Source organism: Pelophylax lessonae (assembly GCF_965119305.1).
Source record: "Pelophylax lessonae genome assembly, chromosome: 7".
NCBI classification, from domain to species: Eukaryota; Metazoa; Chordata; class Amphibia; order Anura; family Ranidae; genus Pelophylax; species Pelophylax lessonae.
This window is the reverse complement of record NC_138774.1, coordinates 63,917,328-63,945,175: the sequence shown is the minus strand read 5'-3', so window position 1 is coordinate 63,945,175 and position 27,848 is coordinate 63,917,328. Positions and strand designations below refer to the sequence as shown.

General features: G+C 43.6%; 1 protein-coding gene across 2 annotated transcripts in view; it reads right to left on the bottom strand.

Annotated features, from left to right (window-relative positions):
* The window catches only part of TNXB (tenascin XB), a 204,544-nt gene that overhangs the window by 137,682 nt on the left and 39,014 nt on the right, over nucleotides 1–27,848 (bottom strand). For both annotated transcript variants that reach the window (XM_082263702.1, XM_082263703.1), the window contains 2 exons: nucleotides 26,536–26,619; nucleotides 15,969–16,244 (listed from right to left, as the gene is read on the bottom strand). In XM_082263702.1, the coding sequence (XP_082119828.1) occupies nucleotides 15,969–16,244; nucleotides 26,536–26,619 (360 nt within the window). The remainder of the gene's footprint in view (nucleotides 1–15,968; nucleotides 16,245–26,535; nucleotides 26,620–27,848) is intronic.

Sequence of the window (27,848 nt, the reverse complement as noted above, 5' to 3'; positions counted from 1 at the left end):
CTCCCCAGTTTTAGTAAATGAACCCCAAACAATGCAGGCCTAATGTCAGTGCTATGGAGCTTCTCTAACTAACGGTAGAACTGAAAACAGCCTTGTAAGCTTGAACGTGAGGGTGATCTAGGAATTATAGAGAAGTTCCACAGCATAGGCTTCACATGACTCTATGAGGTGCTTTTTGGCTGTAGGGGATAACAGAAAACTCAAATTAAGATGAACTTAAGAGTTAACTATCTGAGTATATCATAGCTGTAGTATACTGTTCGGTGGTTCACTGACTGAATTTACTTGGTACCTGTATTGGCTCTTTAATACATTAGCATTAGACCATCACTGAAACACAAACAGTGCATGGAGAATATGACATACCACCAGCAAAACGTCATTAAGCTATCCTCAAGCTGTCAGTAGATTATGTATCACTATGGCAGTTGTTTAAACAACAGAGTATCACCACAGCATTGCCTTTTAAATTAGTGTTGGGTCATGATTCCTAAAACCACCTATATACATGAGACGGCAATTACCAACCCAATCTGATCAGCATTAAGTGCCACATCCCTCAAGACAGTGAAGAGAAAAGTTATTTGTGGTTGGGCTTTTTATGCATTTGACAATACCCAAAAATTTAAGAGTTTGAGAAAATCTATAAACATGAGATAGGAATTGTCCAATCTCTTATGTACAAAACCTACGCATATTAACCATGCTATATCTCTCTGTGAGCAAAATCAGACAGGCTGCAATGAGTATTCCCTTTAATAAGAAGTAACAGCAATGTCTGACAATATGTATCATTTAACTTCAAAGTTGGCCATACACAGTTAGAATTTCCTAAAATTCAAATTTTGAAAAAAACATACTTTCTTGCCATCATGGAGTGAATTTATTACATTTGAGAGCCCTGAAAATTTCGTCCAGGCCTGCTATTTGAATTTAGTCCTGAAGGTATTTAACAGGTTTCATTACACTATGTACAATTTTATGCATTTTCGAAAACCACATGCGTAGTTAAAGCAGAGCTCCATCCAAAGGGGGAACTTCCGCTTTAAGGCCTCCTTGCTCCCTCCTTTTCCCTGAATGGCACTTTTTTGGGGGGTGGAGAGCAGGCACCCGGTTTTGACAAGTAACCGTTCCCACTTAGGTGATTTGAGTGGAAGTTCTCCCCCCCCCCCCCCCCAGTCATCTGGGGCGCATCAGAGGTCCCAGTAGACTGCAGGACAATTCACAATGCACAGCGTGGCTCACCCATGCGCAGTGGGTTGTCACAGCTGGGTGCCCCCTGTTGAGATGACAGCGCCAAGGACAGAAGATGAAGGGAAGGGGAGGCTCGGGTGGGCACATCGCTGGATTCTGGGACAGATGAATGTCTGTTTATTAATAGTCATCAGCTACAGTGTTTGTAGCTGCTGACTTTTAATAAACACAAAAATGAGTGGAGATCCTCTTTAAAGTGGATATACAGTCAGGTCCATAAATATTGGGACATTGACACAATTCTAATCTTTTTGGCTCTATACACCACCACAATGGATTTGAAATGAAACAAAGAAGATGTGCTTTAACTGCAGATTTTCTGCTTTGATTTGAGGGTATTTACATCCAAATCAAGTGAAAGGTGTAGGAATTACAGCAGTTTGTATATGTGACTCCCACTTTTTAAGGGACCAAAAGTAATGGGACAATCGGCTGCTCAGCTGTTCCAAGGCCAGGTGAGTGTTACTCCCTCATTATCCCATTTACAAGGAGCAGATAAAAGGTCTAGAGTTAATTTCAAGTGTGCTATTTGCATTTGGAATCTCTTGCTGTCAACTCTCAATATGAGATCCAAAGAGCTGTAACTATCAGTAAAGCAAGCCATCATTAGGCTGAAAAAAACAAAACAAACCCATCAGAGAGATAGCAAAAATATTAGGTGTGGCCAAATCAACTGTTTGGAACATCCTTAAAAAGAAAGAACGCACCGGTGAGTTCAGCAACACCAAAAGACCCGGAAGACCACAGAAAACAACTGTGGAGGAAGAAAACATCTTTCACAACAATTGGCCAGATCAAGAACACTCTCCAGGAGGTAGGTGTATGTGTGTCAAAGTCAACAATCAAGAGAAGACTTCATCAGAGGGAATACAGAGGGTTCACCACAAGATGTAAACCATTGGTGAGCCTCAAAAACACGAAGGCCAGATTAGAGTTTGCCAAACAACATCTAAAAAAGCCTTCACATTTCTGGAACAACATCCTATGGACAGATGAGACCAAGATCAACTTGTGCCAGAGTGATGGGAAGAGAAGAGTATGGAGAAGGAAAGGAACTGCTCATGATCCAAAGCAAACCACCTCATCAGTGAAGCATGGTGGTGGTAGTGTCATAGTGTGGGCATGTATGGCTGCCAATGGAAGTGGTTCTCTTGTATTTATTGACGATGTGACTGCTGACAAAAGCAGCAGGATGAATTCTGAAGTGTTTCGGGCAATATTATCTGCTCATATTCAGCCAAATGCTTCAGAACTCATTGGACGGTGCTTCACAGTGCAGATGGACAATGACCCGAAGCATACTGCGAAAGCAACCAAAGAGTTTTTTAAGGGAAAGAAGTGGAATGTTATGCAATGGCCAAGTCAATCACCTGACCTGAATCCGATTGAGCATGCATTTCACTTGCTCAAGACAAAACTGAAGGGAAAATGCCCCAAGAACAAGCAGGAACTGAAGACAGTTGCAGTAGAGGCCTGGCCGAGCTTTACCGAGGATGAAACCCAACGTCTGGTGATGTCTATGCGTTCCAGACTTCAGGCTGTAATTGACAGCAAAGGATTTGCAACCAAGTATTAAAAAGTGAAAGTTTGATTTATGATTGTTAATCTGTCACATTACTTTTGGTCCCTTAAAAATTGGGAGGCACATATACAAACTGTTGTAATTCCTACACCGTTCAATTGATTTGGATGTAAATACCCTCAAATTAAAGCTGAAAGTCTGCAGTTAAAGCACATCTTGTTTGTTTCATTTCAAATCCATTGTGGTGGTGTATAGGGCCAAAAAGATTAGAATTATGTCGATGTCCCAATATTTATGGCCCTGACTGTAAACCCCATTCATGAAATCTGACCCTTTAACCACTTAAGCCCCGGAGGATTTGGCTGCTAAAAGACCAGGGGTTTTTTTGCGATTTTTTACTGTGTAACTTTAGCGGACAATTGCGCGGTCGTGCGACGCTGTACCTAAACGAATTTGACGTCCTTTTTTTCCCACAAACAGAGCTTTCTTTTGGTGGTATTTGATCACCTGTGCGATTGTTTTGATCATGCGCTATAAATCATTGCGTCAATTTTGCAAAAATAACAATATTTTTCACATTTTTTTATATGAAATTCCCCAAAAAAATGTAAAAATCAAAATTTTTTAACATTTTCGGCCAATTTGTTTTATGCTACCTATGTTTGGTAAAAAAAATCGCAAAAAGCGTATTTTGATTGGCTTGCGCAAAAGTTATCGCGTTTACTAACAAAGGGAAAGATTTTTGTCATTTTTGGTGTTTTTTTTTTAACGCGTAATGGCGGCGATCTGCGATTTTTTTTCGGTACTGCGACATTGCGGCGGACAGATCGGACCCTTGACTGACATTTTTTACACTTTTGGGGGTACCAGTGACATTACTGCAGTAATCAGTGCTATATATATGCACTGTTACTGCAAAAATGACACTGGCAGGGAAGGGGTTAACTTTATTGGACAGGGAGGGGTTAAGTGTGTCCTAGGGGCATGCTTCTAACTGTGCAGGGACATTGCTATTGGTGTAAAAACAAAGATCAACGGTTCTACATAGTAGAACCGTCTGATCTTCATTTTTACACAGGGAGAATGACGGGCGGCTTGTTTACATACAGTGGGTACGGAAAGTATTCAGACCCCCTTAAATTTTTCACTCTTTGTTATATTGCAGCCATTTGCTAAAATCATTTAGGTTCATTCTTCTTCCTCATGAATGTACACATAGCACCCCATACTGACAGAAAAACACAGAATTGTTGACATTGTTGCAGATTTATTAAAAAAGAAAAACTGAAATATCACATGGTCCTAAGTATTCAGACCCTTTGCTGTGACACTCATATATTTAACTCAGGTGCTTTCCATTTCTTCTGATCATCCTTGAGATGGTTCTACACCTTCATTTGAGTCCAGCTGTGTTTGATTATACTGATTGGACTTGATTAGGAAAGCCACACACCTGTCTATATAAGACCTTCCAGATCACAATGCATGTCAGAGCAAATGAGAATCATGAGGTCAAAGGAACTGCCTGAAGAGCTCAGAGACAGAATTGTGGCAAGGCACAGATCTGGCCAAGGTTACAAAAAGATTTCTGCTGCACTTAAGGTTCCTAAGAGCACAGTGGCCTCCATAATCCTCAAATGGAAGACGTTTGGGACGACCAGAACCCTTCCTAGAGCTGGCCGTCCGGCCAAACTGAGCTATCGGGGGAGAAGACCCACTGTAAGCCGCTCCGCCTTTCTCCCTTCACAGGAGCGATCGTAGTGTGACCGGCGGACATCGAGTCCGCTGGTCACACGCACTGACTTGTCTGTGAACGAGCCGCGGCGGGCGCGCGCCTCAGCGGGCCCGCGCCCGCCTGCAATTGGCTCGCAAGTCAGTGACAGGCGAGTGACGTATCCATACGTCACTCTGCCTGGCCGGGGCTGACCGCCGCAGTATATAGTCGTGCGGCAGTCGGCAACCGGTTAACATGTATCTGTAGTGTTTACTTATCTCTCTCCAAAGCTCTAAGTCCTGTCTCTTTCTGTTGCTAAATTACTCTGTTATCAGCATGATAACTTCTGACAAGTTCCCTGACACAGGAGATAAAAGCAGCTGGGAATTTGTGTTGGGGAAGGGACTTAGAGAGAGATAATGCAGAGAGCTTGTCTATTCACAATACAGCTCTGCAAGTTTCTTCGTTCCTCCTCCTATGTGGAGGGGGGGTGTGCCTTTCCCAATAAGCTCACACACAGTGTATGCCCAGACTCCCCTCCCACTGCTGAAACAGGAGGAAAAATTTCCAACACAATGTGCACTTTATAAAGAGTCTAGAAAGCTGAAGACAGCAGATAAACAAATAAAACTTATGTAGGGAGATTTGTTTCTTCTCTGTGTATCATCTGTGGCTGTTCACTTTACTACGTATATATGAGGGTTTAATTAAATGAACTATTGTGCTCAAAAAATATTGTGCATGAACAATACTAATGTGTGAAAGAAAAAGTCATAATGAAACCCTGTAAAGAACGTCTGTAGGTGACAATTATGTGGTTTAAACATTATAAAAAAAGTGAACTTTTAAAAGAGTAAAAAAGGTGACATGCAAAAAATGACATGCACATAAGTCTCTGGAGATAGTGGTATAAAAAAAAGTCTTCAATATAGAGTTCCACAGGCAGTTCCTTTCCTCTGAGTGAATTCACATAATCTGCGAAATTCAATGCTGCATGCAACACCACATGACCAAAACTGGATAGTGAGTGGCTGCTTACCAAAAAGAGATTGTCCGAAAGCCTGTATTGATCCTGCCCTTAAGGATTAAACCGGCCTTAACAGGTATCGGATTTCCCTTCACTGGCGGCCATCCATGAGTCTGGGAACTTCGCATGTATGGTAGTCAAGTAAGAATGAAGATGAAAGAAAGGGCTAATACTGCATTACCTTAAAAAACTTTTAATTATACAAATAAGGTGCACTTAAATGAATGAGGAGGAAAGAACAACATAAACTGGCATAGAAAGATGTGCACGGCCGCCTACAGTGAAGAGCGTGTGTGGTGACGAAACGGCTGCTCCACCCGACGCGTTTCCCCTCAGAAGGCGTCAACTGGGATTGAAGGACAGCCCGCACACTAATAAAGATTAGTTTAAGCATTTTATACGGCTATCTAAAAATGTCCCCAATGGCAAAATGCAACTGCATATATGAAAAAAATTGTACATGAAAAAACACTGTTAATAAAAACTGTGCAATGACAGAATTATAAACAGAAAAAATAAAAAATATGCAAGGGTTTACATCCACTTCAAGCTAGCTATACACACTTAGATTTTATTATAAAAATTCATACAGAAATTCTCAGTACATTTAATGTCTTAATGAATGTCATTAGAAAATAGTTCAAAATTTCATTTGCTTTTAACATTTGATTTTGGATTTAATGGACTTTACCGAACAAAAACCTCATACACTGTTGGAAATTTGTTTGTTCAAGAAATATTTTCCACCCTGTTCCTTCAAATTTTCTTATCACTGAACACTCTTAAAGCGAAACATTATGAAAGAAAATCTACTAGTATATACCCAGCTAGAATTGTATTAATTCAAGAAAAAATGTCATTCTGCTCCTTTGGATTTTCTCATTACTGCAAATAAAAATGACTGTTGATTTGGCCTAACCATTAGAAAATTGGATGAAAGTTCTAAAAACATTTTTTTGACAAAATTCTATTGGTATATGTCCACTGGACAGCTTTAGCAACCAATGTGACTGTTGAGAGTTATAATATTTTTTTGCCTAAGGTCAAGAGCTGTGCCCAATTTGATCATATGCAACAGAACTCAGTAGATCATCACTAGGTAATCATCATCCAGAGATGTATAGTAACTAAGTAGAACTACTTCACTACTGTACTTAAGTACCGAAAGGCGGTATCTGTACTTTCCTAGAGTAGAATTTTTTTCTCCTACTTCCACTTTTACTTCACTACATTTTTTCGATGATTTCAATACTTCTACTCCAATATTTTTTTTTTGTGCTGCATAGTTACTCGTTACATTTATAAAAATTGCCACTGCCAGAACAGTAGATGGCAGGTTTCTTGAAGCTCAAAACATGTGTATTATCAGCGCATACGAAAAAAAATGCTACTGTATGTATAAATAAAAGCTGCATTTGAAATAATAAAAAACAATATGATGTTCAAACTTTTGACTTCTTTCTTTAATAACTACATAACACAGTACTTGTACTTTTACTTTCAGTACTTGAGTAGCAATTATTTTTTCAAAACTACTGGTACTTTTACTTTCAGTACTTGAGTAGCAAAATTTAAAAAAAAACGACTTGCAATACTTAAGTACAAAAAATGTTGAATACTTTAGTACTTCTACTCAAGTCACTTTTTGATCGAGCACTTCCACTTCTACTCAAGTCACTTTTTGATCGAGCACTTGTACTTTTACTCAAGTATGGGTTTTGAGTACTTTATACAACTCTGTCATCATCTGTGTCTACGGTGGGCCATTTTTAAATTATGCTAGCCCCTTTAGTGTTGGTTCACACTGCCGTGACTTGTAGTGGGACTTTATCAGGCAACTTCCTGATGATTTGAGTACTACTTTGATAGAAGTATACAATAGAAATCATATAGAAGTCGCCTTAAAGTAGTACAGGAACCTTTCCTAAAATCGGAGCAACAGTAGTGCTAATTAGGAAAGCTCTCATTGTCTAACATTGAATTTGACATGACATGTGACTTGGGGTCTCACAAGTCGGATCCCAAGTCGCAGCAGTGTAAACTTAGCCTTAGTATTCATCACAATCAGCTTAATCCACCAAGCTATAGCGATTACTATTTGCCCAAAAGTCTATTATTTTCAGTGATGACAACTAATGAGAGCTGGAAAAAGTCTGAAGATAATGATTGGTATGGCACATAACACATACATAATAACATAGTGAAATAAACCTTAAAGTATAACTAAAGGAAAAACTTGTTTTTTTTTTTGTTGGATAGAGTAGAGAGGGATTAGAACCCCTCTCAGTTTTTTTTTTTTTTTTTTTTACTGTCTGTGCCCCCCTTAACCACTTCCCAACCACCCTCCGCAGTTATACTGAGGCAGGGTGGCACTCCTGCGCGAACTGACGTAGGTATACTTTGGTCGCGTGCCTGCCGCCCCCACTCGGCAGCGGCTCTGATTGCCGCCTGACACCCGCGATCGCTCCCTGCTGAGAGAGAAGGACGGCAGCTGTTGTAAACACAGCTGACCGTTCTTCTCTCTACAATGATCACAGAGTGCCTGTGATCCTGCTATATAGGAACACAGGTGTCTTTGATCATTTTACAAGACACGCCCCCCCACAGTTAAAAACACGCCCCTAGGTACACATTTAACCCCTTGATCACTTACTGTGTTAACCCCTTCCCTGCAAGTGTCATTATTACAGTAACAGTGCATATTTTTAGCACTGATTACTGTAGTGTCATTGGTCCCCCCCAATAGTGTCAAAAATGTCAGTCAGGGGTCCGATCTGTCCGCCGCAATGTCGCAGTTCCGCTGAAATGACTTTACTAATAAAAAAAAACAATAAAAATTACATAAATCTTTCCCGTAGTTAGCAGACGCGATAACTTTTGCACAAACCAATCAAAATACGTGTTTGAGCTAGTTGTAATGGATCCCCCCACTTTTATTGCCTTCGGGCTCTACTGTTGTTGGCATTTTATGCGCAGAGAGCATTCATTCAGTGTTCTACCTGTATTATTCTTTGTATGCATGTAAAACTTCAATAACATTTTATGCATGTAAAACTTCAATAAAATTTGTTTAAAAAAAAAAAAAAAATACGTGTATTGCAATTTTTTTTTTACCAAAAATATGTAGCAGAAAACAAATTGGCCTAAAATGTTAAAAAATTTTGATTTTTACATTTTTTTTGGGAATGTTATATAGCAGAATGTGAAAAATATTGGTTTTTTTTTTCAGAATTATTGCTCTTTTTTTGTTTACAGTGCAAAAAATAAAAAGCGCACAGGTGATCAAATACCACCAAAAGAAAGCTCTGTTTGTGGGAAAAAAAAGACATAAATTTTATTTGGGTGCAGCGTCGTACGACCGTGAAATTGTGCATTAACCACTTGCCGACTGCCTAACGCCTATCTACGTCGGCAGTCAGCCCCTCACAAGCAAAGTGACGTAGGGCTACGTCACTAGCTTGTGAGGGTCTAGGGAGCGAGCGCGCGCCCCCGGAGGCGCGCTCCCGCTCCCGCGTGGTCACGGACCCCCCCGCGCGTGTGACCAGCGGACCCGATGTCCGCCGGTCACTCGGCGATCGGCGGGGGAGAGGGAGAATGTCAGGCAGCTTGTGTAAACAAGCTGCCTGTCATTCTCCTCGCTGTAAAGACACTGATAAAACGGATCTAGTATGTAGATCCGTTGATCAGTGTCCTTACAGCTCAAGCCACAGCCAATCACAGTAGAAAGCACGCCCCTAGGGACACACACAGCCCCTCCCGTCCAAATAAAGTTAACCCCTTCACAACCAGTGTATTTTTACAGTAACAGTGCATATGTATAGCACTGATTACTGTAGAAATGTCACTGGTAACCCCAAAAGTGTCAAAAATGTCAGTCAAGGGTCCGATCTGTCCGCCCCAATGTCGCAGTACCGCAAAAAAAATCGCAGATCGCCGCCATTACGCGTTAAAAAAAAAAACAACAAAAATGACAAAAATCTTTCCCTTTGTTAGTAAACGCGATAACTTTTGCGCAAACCAATCAAAATACGCTTTTTGCGATTTTTTTTACCAAACATAGGTAGCATAAAACAAATTGGCCGAAAATTTTAAAAAATTTTGATTTTTACTTTTTTTTTGGGGGGAATTTCATATAAAAAAATGTGAAAAATATTGTTATTTTTGCAAAATTGACGCTCTTTTTTTGTTTATAGCGCGTGATCAAAAAATCGCACAGGTGATCAAATACCACCAAAAGAAAGCTCTGTTTGTGGGAAAAAAAGGATGTCAAATTCGTTTAGGTACAGCGTCGCACGACCGCGCAATTGTCCGTTAAAGTCACGCAGTGCCGAATCGCAAAATACCCCCTGGTCAGGAAGGGGGTAAAATCTTCCGGGGCTTAAGTGGTTAAAGTAACGCAGTGCCAAATTGCAAAATATGCCCTGGTCATTAACGGGGAAAATCTTCCAGAAGTGGTTAAGGAGATTCACCCTCTCTAGTTGTCCTGTTTACCATTATAATTAAAAGTGAAATTAAAAAATCCCAAATTTTACAGAAAAATAATAATCTTCCAATGGGGACACTAGTTCAGGTGACCTGGGCATTCTCAAGGGATTCCCGTTGTTCCGCGAAAAAAACATACCTGTAAAAAATCCATACCCCCGTCACCTACGTCAGCACCTACATCATTGAACAGCTGAGGAGCTGTCTAGTGCGCATGCTCGGAGGGTATGGATTTTTCACGGCAGTGTGTGTAACGTTAAACTTGCGGCATTTACAGTAAAACAGCTCGGCTGCAATATTAGTCATCTCCGCTGGTATCCCTGTCACTTCTCTGATCTCGGCAACTAAATATAACAGCGGCGGCGGGTGTATGAAGAGATAAATCATGGAGCCGAGATCTCCGTGATTTAGATTTCATACACCCGCCGCCGCTTTTATATTTACTAGCCAAGATCAGGGAAGTGACAGGCATACCAGCGGAGATGACTCATATTGCAGCCGAGCTCGTTTAATGTAAACGCCGCAACAGCTGAGTCGTTGTAACGTTACACACACTGCCGTGAAAAATCCATACCCTCCATACATGCGCACTAGACAGCTCCTCAGCTGTTCAATGACGTATGCGGAGCTGTGGGCATGCGCACTGCTATGCTGCTCAGCTGTTCCTGACAGGAAGTGACTTGGGTATGGATTTCTCACGGGGTATGGTTTTCTAACGTTACACCGTAATTTGTATAGATTTCCTCTCACTTCCTGTTTTGCTATGGGACAGGAAGTGAAGAGAAATCTCTGCAAAAGCAAATTGGACACAGATGGCGAAACAAATCTGACAGGGGTTTTAAATCTCCCATACTCTATCCAAAATGAAAAAAAAAAAATTTGCCTACAGTTCAACTTTAAGCCATTGGTAACTTATTTGACACTGGACTTTACTGATGTTACCAGTGGATCCTTGTAGATCATTCCTCCGCATTCTTTAGAATATCATCAGAATACCATCATCCCTTTTTCAACATTGTTGTTTCTCAACAACCTCCATGAGTCCTTGGAAAATCAGTAATATACTGCCAAAGGAACGTCTCTATAACCTCCCTACACATCAGAAGACCATCATCTTTGTTTCCCTGTAACTTGGAAAACCTTGACTTTGCCATGGCAAAGCCATCATTATATCTATTGCAGATACCTATATCTCTATTGCTGGTTCTCTGCCTACAGTATATCAGGGAACGAGGAATGATACATCTTTCGTGGGAAAGAACTTCCAGCGGTTGAGTTTCCAAAAACTGCAGATGTTGCTCTAAAAATAGATGCAGTTTTTGGACTTGTCCTGGTTTGAAGGAATAAGATGTGCTACACAACATACTGTATCTTATAATTGGACCGTGGCTGTGTGGAATGTTTTGCAGGAAGACAGGAGTGTCTGTATTCCCTCCAGCAACCAATTACATTCCAGATGTCATCCTTTTATCGCTGGTTACAGTCTGAAGATAACACTGAAGGTTTCCACTAGAAACATGAACAGGCTTTCTTTCCTTCTGAATTTATTAACAATTCCAGTGGCTCTAAAAATTTATAAAAATCGATAGGTTTATGCTTTGGAGCAGCCAATTTTTACTGCAACCTTTTTACTGCACAGGAACCCTTGAAGAAATTTTCCAGTCTCAGGGAACCCCTTTTTTTTTTTTTTAAAGCCCGTAGCGTGTGAAACACACTCAAAAGACTCCACCCGGTGCATAAAAAAGTGCACACACACAAACGTAAGGAACACAAAAAGTGCACAGGGTGTGCGAAAACGAATCGTCTTCCCTCCGAAGAGGTAGGACCCGAACCTAGATCCCCCGGGGCGCAAGACCCCTGACAGGGATTTAAGGTACTCATGGTCTGTCTGGCCGAAACCAGACTGACCCCATTCTCCAGGGGGACTGCCGAAACAGCCCACCCCGAGTACTAAGTGGGGCTCCCCCGAGGGGAGACCCCATGAGAGAGGGCGAACTAAGCCAAAAGGCCATATCCACCCCCTCCCAAGACTCAAGGCTGGGCCCGAGGACCCACACCCTCCAAGTCGTGCAAATAAGGAAAACAAAGGTGATAGTGCAGGTGACAAACCACAAAGAAAAAGAGACTAACAAACAAAGAAGTGGGGGAAGGGGGAGTGGGGAAAGTGCTTTGGTGCCATGTGAAGAACCAAGGCAGGCCTTCCAGCCGGAATAAAAAATTCCTCTGGTGCAAGCCAAAAGGCCTGTCCCAAGAGGCAGGTGTGAAAAAGGTGTGCATAGTGCAGTGACCAAGGTGCCGAAAAAACTCACAGCGAGCTGCCCCTCACCAGTGAGAAATTAAGGCACCCCTGGGCTGCCACCCCAGGGGCACTTACACTACGGGCTTTTTCAATCTCAGCCCCCGGCCAGACCGAGTGTAGCCTATCCCCACCAGCAGACATCAGAACCTGGACAGCTTAGAGAGAGCTTACCTACCACTGGGGACAGGCCCGTCAGCAAGCCAGATCAAAACCCAGGAGAGAAAGCCCTCCCCTCGCCATCCTGTTCCTCAGCCCATTACATCCAGGAGCAGTTCCACCGGGCTCACCCTCCAGACCGGCTTTCCTGCTCCCTTCAAACTGGTTAGGACAGTTCAACCCATTTGAATCAGAAGGCGGCGGGCCCCACATGCTTTCCCAGATGACCTACTCCCCATACTTAGAGCGCTCTGGGTTTCGGTCATACTGGTACTAGCTAAGGCCCATACCAACTGATAAGAACAGATACTACACTTGATCTTAGCCAAAAGGCAGAGAAGTCTCAGGGAACCCCTGCCAAAACCAATTTTTTTTTTTTGGGGGGGGGCAGTGGAAAAAAAAATGTTCCTTACGTAGGTGGCCAGTGGGAAACATGCTACCCTTACAGAGAGCTAAAAGGATCATTGGTGTCATGCTGATGTTGGCCCAGAACTATACAGTCATCAACCCTGGTTGAGAAAGGCTCCTTTAGAGGTTCAACTGGTCATATATAGAAAACTGACTGGAACTTCACATTCAACTTCAAGCGCAAGATATAGAACTTCTTGCCAAAAGGATCATACACATCTGTACATCCTCCAATTAAAATGTTTACTTGTAAATACAGTATGTTCAGTCTTGTGATTTAGGCACCTCTGCCACACATGGTAGCCAAGTACCTGACTATTTATCAATTTGAGTCTACTGATTGGATGAGCAGCAGCACACTGATGAGATATTACCTGTGCTGGTAAGCTTTTTCCCAGTGTTAGACTGACAGCACTGTACATTCATTAGAGCCTGACTGAGTCTTGTCACTCCTGGACACAATGTTAGTGCTGCAGTACAAGGAATTACATGAAGCTCTTTATACATATAAATATATATATACTGTATGTGTATATTTTTATATATATATATATATATATATATATATATATATATATATATATATATATATATACTGTATATATATATATTTACAGTATCTCACAAAAGTGAGTACACCCCTCACATTTTTGTAAATATTTAATTATATCTTTTCATGTGACAACACTGAAGAAATTACACTCTGCTACAATGTAAAGTAGTGAGTGTACAGCTTATATAACAGTGTAAATTTGCTGTCCCCTCAAAATAACTCAACACACGGCCATTAATGTCCAAACTGTTGGCAACGAGAGTGAGTACACCCCTGAGTGGAATTGTCCAAATTGTGCCCAAAGTGTCAATATTTTGTATGGCCACCATTATTTTCCAGCACTGTCTTAACCCTCTTGGGCATGAAGTTCAGCAGAGCTTCACAGGTTGCCACTGGAGTCCTCTTCCACTCCTCCATGATGACATCACAGAGCTGGTGGATGTTAGAGACCTTGCGCTCCTCCACCATCCGTTTTAGGATGCTCCACAGATGCTTAATAGAGTTTAGGTCTGGAGACATGTTTGGCCAGTCCATCATCTTTACCCTCAGCTTCTTTAGGAAAGCAGTGGTCGTCTTGGAGGTGTGTTTGGGGTTGTCATCATGTTGGAATACTGCCCTGCAGCCCAGTCTCCGAAGGGAGGGGATCATGCTCTGCTTCAGTATGTCACAGTACATGTTGGCATTCATGGTTCCCCCCAATGAACCGTAGCTCCCCAGTGCTGGCAGCACTCGTGCAGCCCCAGACCATGACACTTCTACCAACATGCTTGACTCTAGGCAAGACACACTTGTCTTTGTACTCCTCACCTGGTTGCCATCACACACGCTTGACACCATCTGAGCCAAATAAGTTTATCTTGGTCTCATCAGACCACAGGACATGGTTCCATTAATCCATGTCCTTAGTCTGCTTGTCTTCAGCAATCTGTTTGCGGGCTTTCTTGTGCATCATCTTTAGAAGAGGCTTAGAGGCTTCCTTCTGGGATGACAGCCATGCAGACCAATTTGATGCAGTGTGCGGCATATGGTCCAAGCACTGACAGGCTGACCCCCCACCCCTTCAACCTCTGCAGCAAAGCTGGCAGCACTCATACGTCTGTTTCCCAAAAACAACCTCTGGATATGACGTTGAGCACTTGCACTCAACTTCTTTGGTCGACCATGGCAAGGCCTGTTCTGAATGGAACCTGTCCTGTTAAACCTCTGTATGGCCTTGGCCACCATGCTGCAGCTCAGTTTCAAGGTCTTGGCAATCTACTTATAGCCTAGGCCATTGTTATGTAGAACAACAATTCATTTTTTCAGATCCTCAGAGAGTTCTTTGCCATGAGGTGCCATCTTGAACTTCCAGTGACCAGTATGAAAGAGTGACAGTGATAACACCAAATTTAACACACCTGCTCCCCATTCACACCTGAGACCTTGTAACACTAATGAGTCACATCACAACGGGAAGCGAAAATGGCTAATTACGCCCAATTTGAACATTTTCACTTAGGGGTGCACTCACTTTTGTTGCAAGCGGTTTAGACATTAATGGCTGTATGTTGAGTTATTTTGAGGGGACAGAAAATTTACACTGTTATACAAGCTGTATACTCACTACTTTACATTGTAGCCAAGTGTAATTTCTTCAGTGTTGTCTCATGAAAAGATATAATAAAATATTTACAAAAATAAGAGGGGTGTACTCACTTTTGTAATACATACATAAATACATATAATTATGTCTTTCTGTTAATAAAAGATGGAACTACAATGTGTTTGTCATATATCAGCCCAGAGACCAGCTTTACTACACAGACATAAAACTACACAGACATAAAACCACATGGTCATGCTGACACATTTCAGACCCACAAATTAATATTTGATTGTTTTCATGGGAAATATAGATTCCAACAGTTTTACTGTTTTACCTCTTTTTATAGTGCTGCTCTGGTAATCTCTCTGATAATCTGAAAAGATTTGTTTAACTAGTAGATTTTATCAAAATAAAATCTAATGCTGACACAATTTTCATTTTACTAATCGCTTTTTACCATTACCACTCCGCCAAATTCTTATAATTTGAATTAATTTAAAAAAAGAATGATGATAATAACAATAAAATATTAATAACAACAACAATAATAATAACTATTATTATTATTTTTATTCTGTATTTCTTTTTTTGCTTGGGACTCAAGTTGCTAATCAAACTGGTGTCAGGATCTTTGTAGAGAAGGATTTGGCAACTGGTGCTATAAACTGGATGAATAGATGTGTCCGGAGTCTGCTTTTAAAAGATTCGGTAAGGGTGCTTCCTGTACAATAGATGGCAGTAAGTTCCATTAGTACTGTCATACTCCTCAGCTCTGCAGCCAGTAGAGAGGTAATGAAGCTCCATATTCCTATAATATCCATATTGATATTTTGACTTTAAAGTGGATGTATTGCCAAAACATTTAATTTTAGTTTTGAATTGAGTAGGGAGGGGTTAAAACCTCTGGCAGTGTAGTTATCAATAAGACACAAGGGTTCATTTTCAAACATTTTTACATTCCCACATACCTGTTGTCACCTCTTCCTTTAGTGGCCGTGATAGCTTCCCTCCTCTTATTCCATACACCGATACTGCATATCTGGTGTTGTCAGTCAGATCCCGCAGTGTCACCTCACGCTGCTGCCCGGGAACAGAAGTCTCCTTTGGTGCGGCACCATCACTCACGTCTTCATAGCGGACCAGGAACGATTCAAAAACATTAGGCTTGGCCTTCCACACCAGGGTGACGCTGTCACTTGAAACGTCTCTCACTTGCAGACCCCCAAGTGGAAATCTTGGAGACACTAGAGAAAAAACAAATAGGATTTTTGACTTACCGTAAAATCTATGTCTCTGATGTTCATTGACGGACACAGCTCCTGATATTCTTAACCACTGGGTTATCCTGCCCCCTATAGGAGTAGAACACCAGGCAGAAAACAAGTCTGGCTATGCCCATGGGCAGTCCCAGGTAGGTATACTCCCTCTCTCTGCTATAGGCACTCAGTTTAGATACAAGCAGTGTCAGGAGAATTACAACTCCACAGAGGGGTGGCTGCTGTATCCGTCAAAGAACATCAGAGAAATGGATTTTAGGGTAAGTCAAAAATCCCATTTTCTCTTTCGTTCATTGACGGACACAGCTCCTGATATTGTTAACCATTGGGATGTCCCAAAGCAGTGTAAAACATGAGGGGTGGGAACAGTGAAAAATAAATTCCCAAGGCTAAACTATAGCCAACCAGGTAAACAGGAGCTCAAACAAACCAACTGAAGCCCACCTGAAAAAAACAACAATACACCCTCAAAGAGGATCAGGTACTCTTAACCACTTGCCGACCGCTCACTCGAGCTCTACTGCGGCAAAGTGGCTCGTTCCCGTCCAGCGACGTAGACCTACGTCGCTGGACTCCTTCCCTTGTGGGCGGCGCACGCGCGCCGCCGGAGGCTCGCTCCCGCTGTATTCAGTCACAGCGGGAGTCGGGCCAGGGGAGGAGCGGCGGTGATCACCGCCGCTCTTCCCCGATCGTCGGGGAATCGAGTTTGGAGATCCGCCCGCTTGTGTAAACAAAGCGGGCGGATCTCCTAAGTGACAGACAGTGACAGATTGCAGGGTTCAGCATAGCTGAACATGCGATCTGTCCCTGTGTCACTCAGTCACCTCCCCCCACACACGTTAGTAAGCACCAGGCATACATTAACCCCTCCCTCTCCAATAAAATGAATCCCTTCCCTGCCAGTGTCATTTTTACAGTAACAGTGCATATTTATATCACTGTTTTCTGTAGTAATGTCATTGGTACCCCCAAAAGTGTCAAAAATGTTAGTCAAGGGTCCGATCTGTCCGCCGCAATGTCGCAGTCCCGCAAAAAAAATCGCAGATCGCCGCCATTACTCGTTAAAAAAAAAAAACACCAAAAATGACAGAAATCTTTCCCTTAGTTAGTAAACGCAATAACTTTTGCGCAAACCAATCAAAATACGCTTATTGTGATTTTTTTACCAAACATAGGTAGCAGAAAACAAATTGGCCAAAAATTTAAAAAAATTAGATTTTTACATTTCTTTGGGGGGAATTTCATATAAAAAAATGTGAAAAATATTGTTATTTTTTCAAAATTTACGCTCTTTTTTTGTTTATAGCGCAAAAAGTAAAAATCGCACAGGTGATCAAATACCACCAAAAGAAAGCTCTGTTTGTGGGAAAAAAAGGACGTAAATTTAGTTTGGGTATGGCGTCGCACGACAGCCCAATTGTCAGTTAAAGTTGCACAGTGCCGAATCGCAAGAAGTGGCCTAGACGTAAGACAGCAAAATCCTCCGGTGGTAAAGTGGTTAAACAGCAGCCTGAAAAACCTTGCAGCTAAAAGAAGCATCCACAGATGCCAACATATCCACTTTATAGAACTTTGTGAAAGTATACACCGATGACTTGGTGGCCGCCTTGCAAACCTGCATCACTGATGCTTGATAACGGAAAGTCAGGAGGCACTAAGCTCCCTAGTAGAGTGCACCTTGACAGGCAAAGGAGGAACCTGACCCCTGATGGAATAGGCCTGAATAACCATCTGTCTGATCCATCTAGAAATGGTCACAGAGGAAACGAACAACCCTTTACGAGGTCCATCTTTAAGCACAAATAGAGAGTCTGGCTTTCTGAGAGACTCCCTAGCTGCCAGGTATTGCCCGGACCACATCCAATGTATGCAAGGCAGTTTCCTTCGGATGTTTAGGCCTGGGACACCGGGAAGGCTACACAATGTCTTCATTCAAATTAAAAACAGAGACAACCTTTGGAAGGAACAACGGACAGGGGCGAAGAACCACCTTATGCCTATGAATCACCTGGTAAGGTAAACGACAGGATAACACCACCAGTTCTGGTACCCTGCATGCAGAGGTGATAGTCACCATAAAGGCCACCTTCTGGGACAGCATAAGCAGGGGAATCTCCTGAAGATTCTCAAAAAGAAGCTTCTGGAGAACCAAAAGCACAAAATTGAGAACCCCAGGGTGGCAACGGAGCCCACACTGGAGGAACCAATGTCGGACACCCTGCAGAAAGGTACACACCAGGGAGTGTGTGGCCAAAGGTCGTTGGAAGAAGATGGTACTCAAGGCCAATTTCTGTTCAACCCCCCCCCCCCCACCTGTTGAAGGAAGGTTAAGATCCGAGCTACCGAGAAGGAGCGAGCATGAATCCCAAGAGTTTTACACCACACAATGTATGTCTTCCACGTATGATGGTAGATCTTCCTAGAAGTGGATTTCCAAACACTAAATCCAAAGAAATCTCATTTTTTTTTCAATAATTGGCTCTCTATCAAAAATGACAATTTTTAAGAACTTTTTTTTTGTGTGATTAATAGTCCCTGGGGCATGACCCAGAACCCTAGGCACTTTTTAGGGGCATTTATTGGGTTTTAGGGCTTCAAAATGGTGTTTTTTGATTACAGAAGTTTGGGTCCCATTGATTTCAATGGGGTTCTAAAATCCGGGCCGAACTTTCTGGAAGTTCGGGTGTTCTGGTCGAACCCAACTTTTGAAAAGTTTGATCATCCCTATTGGCGACCAGCCGCACCAGATCAGCGTACCAAGCCCGGCGAGGCCAGTCCAGAGACTCTAAGATGACCGGAATACCTTCTGCCTCGATTGTGTGAAGAAGTCTTGGCAGAAGCTTGAGAGTAGGAAAGGCGTAAATCAGACAATACTGACCCCACAGGGCCAGCAGTGCGTCTGTGGGGTCTTCCAGAGGATCCCTTGACCAAGCCACAAACTTCTGCAACTTTCTGTTGAGCCGAGACGCCAACAGTTCCACCTCGGGGGTGGAGACATAGTTGATGAAACACCTCCGGATGAAGGGACCACTCCCCTTGGTCCAACGCCTGCAGGCTGAGGTAATCCGCCTGCCAATTTTCCTTACCAGGAAAGTGTACAGCGGAGAGGGCTGTAACAAACTTTTCTGCCCACCCTAGAATGCCGTCTACCTCCAAAGCCGCCAGGACACTTCATGTGCCCCCTTGGTGATTGACACAAGCCACGGCCATGGCATTGTCCGAATGAATGTGCACTGGACAACCCTGAAGACGATCAGTCCAAGGAGGCCTCCCCAGCTGGATAGGCTGGCATCTGTGGTGACCACTATCCAATACAAGGGGAGGAAGGATTTGCCCAGCCGAAGCGCCAGAGAATGAAGCCACCATATAAGGGACTCCTTCGTTCCCGACTCAGCCGGATCTGATTGTCCAGAGACTGCAGAGTCTTGTCCCATTTGGTCAGAATCTCCCTTTGCAGGGACCTCGTATGGAACTGTGCAAGCGGAACCGCCTCGAAGGTAGACACCATCAGGCCCAGCACCTGCATGCAAGTCGGGAGGGAATGAACATCAGCAGGAAATTAATTGCAGCCTGCAATTTCTAGAGTTTGTCCAGAGAAAGGAGCACTCTAGCTATGGCCGAGTCCAGAGTCAGGTCCAGATAGCTCAGCTGCATGGACGGAACCAGAGCAAACTTCTGAAAATTCTGAATCCAGCCGATTTCCCACACAGATCACGTTTTGATCTCCGGGTTTTGTACCAGAGCAGAAGGAGACTCAGTTTGCAGAAGTAGATCATCCAAGTAGCCCAGTACTGCGATTCCCATCAGCGTAACAAGGCTAGCACCGGGGCTAACACTTTTGTGAAGACCCGAGGAGGCGAGACCAAAGGGTAATGCCACATACTGATACACACAAACTGGAGAAAACGCTGGTGACTGGCACATATTGGAATGTGAAGGTAGGCATCCCTGATGTCGATAGAGGCGAGGAAATCTCCCTGACGCAGGGATGCCGCCACCATTTGAATGGACTCCATTCTGAACTTCTGCCGTCGATCAAAGCAGTTTAGCGCTTTGAGGTCCAGGATTAGACACGCTTTGCCTTCGTTTCTGGGAACTGTGAACAGGTATGAGTAAAACCCCTGAAAATGTTCTGGAGTCGGAACTGGGAAATTCACACCTTGAAGTAACAGGTCTTGTACAGCCCCTGCAAGCTGTCCGGGGACAGGTGCTGGAAAGAAAGAACCTTGCCAAGAGACAAGAGCGAAACTCGATCTTGTAGCCGGACTGAATGACTTTGTGGACCCACTTGTCTTGCACCAGGGCCAGGTTTGTTTGGATCCTCCAAAAGAGGCCCTGAAAGGCTTCGAGCCCTTGTCAGTCGACCCTGAGGGACGAAAAAACGTCTTATGAGCCGAGAAGGAAGGCCCACGTCTATGACGAGGTTCCTTGCCCTTAATAGCCCGCGGAATAAAAGTACTCTTCCCCCCTTGTGAGACCTTTAATTATGTCATCCAAGGTAGCCCCAAACAGGTGATCTCCTTAAAAAGGAAGATCAGTCAAGGCCTTTTTAGAAGTCTGGTCCGCAGACCAGCACTTGAGCCAAAAGACATGCCGAAGGACCACTGCAGAACCACTAGGGGAGCCGCATCCAGAGATGCATCACAGAAAAACTGCAGCCCCTTGACCAGCAGGTCTGCCAGCTCGGCAAAGGCGGGGGGGAGGTGCTTTTTTCTAGCCCGTCGCCCAAAAGCCACCTCCGCCCGGGACACAAAGGACTCCAGGACCACCGTCAGTGCATTAATGGATGGTCAGGACCCAGAGGGCCCCGCAGCCTCAGAGAGGGGAAAAGGTGGGAAGATGTGCTCCAAAGACTCTATGAGTCACCAGGGGGACCCCACAAAAAGTGTAAAAACACTGAAAAGAGACAACCCCCACTGCACTGGCAGCACCACCCAGTCGCCAGGTACAAGCACCAAGCGAAGAGGGAGAGGACCCCACCAGACACACCACCCAGCAGAAAACAGACACCTGCAGCCACCAGGATAATCTGCACTACACTTGCGGTGATCAGGACTTGAAAGAATCCAGGAGTCAGCACCAGGGGATGAGGAGGGGCTCACACCGCCTAAATCACTGCCCACAGGGCTCCACTGTCCTGGCCGCTGCCATTTCCAATGGCAAACCACAAGAAAATGACCACCGAACTATACAAACCTGGCGTATAGAAACACACAGGCTACAACAAAATGGTGGCCCAGCACGGCACCACGAGGCTTACAGGGATCCAGGAGGGAACCCAGGCCTCAAGGACAGATCCAGGCAGGACAGGGGGCCCTGGCAGGAGCCCCCCCCATACAGTCGATCGTCCAGTCACTGGCAGTGCACCCCTCAGCCCCCACCGCCAGCTAGCACCCTGCCCCCACCCCATGAGGTGGACCAGACCACCCAAACAGCCTCAGCATATGTGTAGGGGGTTAGGTTGGGGGATACTGGAAAGGGGAGGTGCCTGATGGGAAGGAGGGGAACTTGGGGGTCTGACCATCCCAAGAAGGGGCCCACGTCCACCCCAAAACCCTCCAGAGGGAGAGAGGGGCAGCTATTCACCATACCAGGAACCAGGCGGGCACCGCTCTAGACAGAACCCCTCTCCGTTGAAATGGGGGGCTGATGGCCAGGAGTAACGCTGCGACTCTGGCTGATTCCCGGTTGTATGAAACCTGGCTAGGTGTTAAACTCGCAGGCCAGCCCCCGTCCAGTGGGGCTATGTCCCAGCGGACCTAGTGCGAGCGCTCGCTGGCCAGACTGGGGTGACCGCTGGATGTAGATTATCCAGCCTGTCGCCCAGTCCAGCAGTTGATCCAGGAAAAATCCAGGAGAAAAAAAATTGCTAGGACCAAAGATCCCAGCAGGGAACTAGGTCCTCACTCCTGACTAGGCAGAAAATACCTATAGCAGAAAGTGGGAGTATACCCCCTAGGACTGCCCATGGGCGTAGTCAGACTTTTTTTCTGTCTAGTGTCCTACTCCTGTAGAGGGCAGTATAACCCAATGGATAAGAATATCAGGAGCTGTGTCCGTCAATGAACATCAGAGAAATTAAAGATTTTATAAGTAATATTTAATTGTACACCGAAGCAATATCTTACATTTCATACTGTATATTAGTTTGATAATAGTGTCAAAATCAAAATCCCCCAAAAAATGTATGTGCTAGTTTTTTTGGTCACTTAAAGTTTAGAAAATTAAGTCCTGCTAGGTCCCTTCTGGCTGGCCCCTTTTGCAGGTATAGCTATGTAAAACATTAAAAATACAGTAAGTGTCTATTCTGTTTAAAATCCAGTAACACACTGTCTCACCCTGCTCTGCACATGCTCAGTTACCCTTCCTTTTTAGGCACTGCTGAGTTTGTAGACGTCGATCTGCTGACAGCCTTAAAGCAGAATTAAACCCCCCTATCCATACAGCCAAGGAAGCTGCTTCTGTTTGATCTGAAACTGCCATGGTGCTGCACATGTGATCAGTTATGACACCAGACATTTGATGGTTTGCCAGTTTGGTTATGGGCACAAGCAAAGGTGACAGTTAGCAGGGCTTCAGAAAAATGACAGCCTCCAGCAAGAAGTAATAGGAGCAATGCTGGAGGCAATTTAAAGCACACACTAATGTTGGTGGCGTAATTATTATTGTGGAGTGTATGTTCCTTGGTACAGAACATTATTTTTTATCAAGTTGTTAGGTATATAGGTACCCCCTCAGGTGTCGCTTGGATATTGGTTTGCCAGGGCCTCCCACTGATTATTCTACAGCCAGAGAGGGTATTTTCACACAGACAGGTGCACACACTCTTCCGCTCGTTATCTTCAATGACCAGTCTAGGGGATTTGTTTAGCATTTTATTGTATTTTACTTGGAGAACTTGAATAGGAGAAGGGATTTAGTAGGATACCCCAAATTAACTATTCACAGGTGAGGACAACTCTCTATAGAACTAGGTAACAGATAATCTGTAGGACAATACAAGTCCCTTTGTAGCTGAAGGATCTCAGTAGCCTTTGCCTCTTCAAGGCATTAGCCAGTGTCCCCTTTGGCTTGCACCCAGCACCTGAATTTGAGCACCCAGAGAGGGATCTAACAGCACACGTCCCAGAGATCCCCTGTGGGGGTCTGTACAAGGCTCCTGAAGAACCAGTAGTGATACCAGACAGGATCCGTAAATATCCTCCCTTCAGTCAGCTCTCACAAGAACCATGGGTTGCAACTTCAATGTTTCAGGCCCTCAGGTTACCACCTGAGGCTGCATGGCAGCCTGCGCGGAGGAGGGGCGACAGCCCCCCCCCCCTCACCTGGACCTCTCTCTCTGCTGAAGACCCCCAAGCCCATGTGCTCTTCACATATAAATAGAGTCACCCAGCATGCCTTGGGTATATCCCCTTCTAATTGGCCGGGGCTGTACAGACATCCATGCTCTCATCTGCCAGGTTTCCATCTTGTCCAAAATACTCCATAGCTACTGGATCAGTGTGAAACTTTCAAGAGAGCATGAGCAGCATCAGAGCACACTGAGCAGACCTCACAAAACAATCACAGCTCTCTGTTAAGCAGACAGCACTTACGTTTGCCTAGCTGTCATCCTGTTAAGCAGAGAAACAAAAAATGATATACACTAAACCTAGCACCTACCTAGGAGGGTGCTACATATGAATAAAGTTCCACTTTAAATATGATATTGAAAGAAGAGTTTTACTATATCTGTTAAGTAAAAAAAATTCATTTTTTTTTAAATATTTAAGCTTTTTTCCTTTATTTTCGCCTGATGATCTTGCCCTTCCTGTCCTAAGGTGACAACATACTGCAACATTCAACATACTATATCAGGACAACAGAAACAAGGCCGAACTAAATCTCTCCTGGTCTACTAGCTTTCCCGCGAAACGATATACAGGTAGGTCATTTCATGGGACAGAGCTGACCTGCCACCGTATAAGTACGACGGCTGTTCAGCAAATGGTTAAAGATACACAACCCAATGCTGTTACCTTACAGCAGTAAGGTGAGCGGCCTGTGAGAACAGGGTTGTCACTACACTGAAAATATATGTTTGTTTCACTGTGTAGCAGCCATCCACTTAATATGGTGATGGGTCACAGTTGATAGAATACATAGTTACATAGTTTGTGAGGTTGAAAAAAGACATCAGTCCATCCAGTTCAACCTATGAATACGAACATTTTAAAGGACATTTTTTGATTTGTTTTTCTTGGCCTTTTTTTTTCGGTTGTTTGTTTATTTTTAGGTGAACTTACTATTAGCATAAGGCCCCTTTCACACATACAGACTGTTCAGATCCACCTGTCAGTTTTTCAGGCGGATCTGAATGGATGCCCCATGCATCTCTATGGGGCAGCTGATGTCAGCGGAGACATGTCCGCTGACATCCCATCTGATCCTGTCCGTCAAATCCAGATGGATGGAAACCCTATTTTCCATCCGTCTGGTGGATGGGATCGGATGAGAACAGACAGGCGGTCCGTTCTCATCCAATTCCCCCATTGGGGACAGCGGGGATCTGACACCTCCGTCTCCGTACACAGAGCGGAGACGGAGCTGTCACCCGCCTGCTCAGCGGGGATCGGCGGATCGATCCCCCGCTGAGCAGAGCGGCTCCGTCGACGGAACGGAGCCATGTGAAAGGGGCCTTATTGTTTACAAAACATATAGATGGGTATAAGTTTCTTTGAATCTCTTGAATATAATTAAATTTGTTTCGGGTGTCAGTATATTTCAACTGGACTCTACTATTTACTTGTTGCTTTTATTCCCCTATACCTAGTGCTTCATACCTGACTGAGAATCTAACCCTGCTTAATTTTTTAAACAAAAGCTATTTTTTTATTGCTGCCTGTGTCCTATTGGGGATAAGGAAGTATGGGGGGCCTCAATGGGGATGATAAAGAACAATTAAAACCTGACAAAGTTTCTAACCATTACCTGCTCTTAGGAAATAGGTTTTGGCTGGAGTTCCACATTAAGGACTACTGTACCCAGAAACTGAGATGCCAGTTATACCAAGACAGGGGGTACTCCATAGATAGACATCTCTAGCACCCTCCTAGTTAGGTTTCTAGAATGTTAGGCAAATGTAGTTCTTTTTCTAATCAGTAGAGCAGTTGTTGATTGATTTGGGTTGCTCTGTGTTTCACCTGTTGCAGGTTTGATTATTAGCCCCTATATTCTAGACTTTTCTAGAATATAGTGGGCTGGAATGTCAAATAAGCAACCTGAATATTTATGGGACTTCAGCCAATCTTTGGTGAGGTGTGATCAGTAGGTGGCTTAAGAGTACATACACTTGCCGGACGCTTGGCCCAGCCTGACACTTGGCACGGCCAAGTTCTTGTCCTATTGGAGGAGTTCCCAGCCTGAGGGGTTCTGCCTTCTGCAGTTTACTGCATGTTTATCAAGGTCCAAGCTGTGGCATAGATGGGGGGGGGGGCTACTTCTAAAGATCCTTTTCTGGAGCTAATCAAAAGATTTCACTTAAGGACCTGGTCTGGAGAGCTCACAGAAGAGTGCCCAGTGGAAGTTGAAAAGGGTATGGCTGTCCTGTGGCATTGTGAACATTAACCTCCCCCTCACTGAAGAGTGTCCAGGGATACTGGAAGAACGCATCTGATGATCCTGTGACATTGTGAGTACTGACCTGAGCTCAGGGCTCTCGTGACTATGTTTTCTTTTGGTAGAAGAGCCAGTGGCAGTTCTGACTGGGACTCTGTTCTGCCATGTATACTTATTCCTGCATAGAGACTGTTCGGGAAGGCTTAGCAAAGTGAAGTGTCCTCCTGCAAATATTCAGTAAATGTGGAGTATCCCATATCACCCTACATCCCATCCAAGTTCTTCAGCAATGAAAATCCTCAAAAGACATCCCCTGGACTGATTACTGAGCCTAAATGAGTGAGCTTTTGCTGTGTGCCTGGCTGCCTCTGAACTAATCCTAGGAAAGGATTGGGTACGGTACAGCGCCTTGTTTGGGGATAGCACTACACATACATTCAGACAAAATTCAATAAAGAGTCCCTATTCCTAAAGCTGAACTTTGTTACAGGAAGTTCTGGCACAGAGAACAAGTTATTTGAAAGCACTATTTTACATCCTTTCCCATTACCCCTGGCGCATACCTTGTTGATCACAGGGACTTATAAACAGTGATTGATGACAACAGAGAAGGATGTATTCTATATCAGACTTAGAGGCCCTTAAAAAGAATTGGTCTTACCTGTAGAAGCCATGGTTGTGGTTGATGGCAGATTGTTCCTTTCAGTTGGCAGCTGAGTGGGAGGTTGCGTAGTGGGTAATGGGGCTGTGGTTGGGGGGCAAAAAATATGTTATCCTTTGTGGTTGATCAAAATGTTTTTCCTTTTTTATTGTGTCTACTCTACAACTATGCCACACCTCCCCCTCCCAACATACCTACAGACTTCCTGTTGTCAATGACATGCTGAATCATGAAACATTACATGCAATATGGTCACAACGACATGCTACAAAGCAGTGAGCATATATGATTATGTATGTATGGGTGGCTATAGGGTGCATGTATGTCCATGAAACCTCCTCCCACACATACACAAAAATATATAGGGAAATTGTATGTTCTATATACATAAACTATTACCAGGTCTATGTATATCATACATGTGTCAAGATTATAGGGTGCATTTATTTATAATTAACCTTTAGAATACGTTACATAAAATAATGACAGATGGCATGGAAAGCAAAGATATACACATCTGTCATTAATATATATATATATATATATATCATACACACACACACACAAACACGTTTACACTGCTCATTATACCGGTACCTATGTGCGTGGTATAGATATACATTATATGCTTGCATTAAAGAAGCAAATTCAAGAATGGGGTTTTAATTTAGAAACATATTGATTTCTAGGTTTTCATTTTGCTTCACCAGAAGTATTTTAAAAGTTTCTGCCTGCTTAAAGGGAAAGTCCAAAAAAAATTGGTAACTGGATCGATGGGTGGATATTGCTGTCTTTAATTCCCCTTCCAAGTTTTAGGAATCTTGAGCACTCCAGCTGTGAAATTTCTCACCAAGGATATTAGCTCTCTATTTTGACATTCATCATAATTCACCTCACAGTGCCTTTTTTTGAGAAGAGGTGTCACATTTTATTTATGTTAGGCTCACTGCAAAAGATAAGTGAGCTCATCATGCCTTGAAGAAAAAGGTTTGAATTCTGGAAACTGAAGACTTCTGCCAAGTCCTCCTGCTCTCTAGCCCCCCTCATCACCTCCTCCCATGCAATTATCCAGAATTCTTTTTGAGCCTATTCCTTCTTCTGGAACTACCTATCTCCTAGTAGTCTGGCGATCCATAAAAAAACGTTCTCTTCGGGAAAGCCTATCCCACCTCTACCTAACAACTGAATTTTTACTGACTTTATCAACTCACACACATGATCTTTTGTATCACTTGCCCATCCTTTTAGCTTAGTCTTTCCCAACTAGAGTTCTGCCAGACGTTGCTAGAGGTTCCTTGAGCAATGAGAAATTT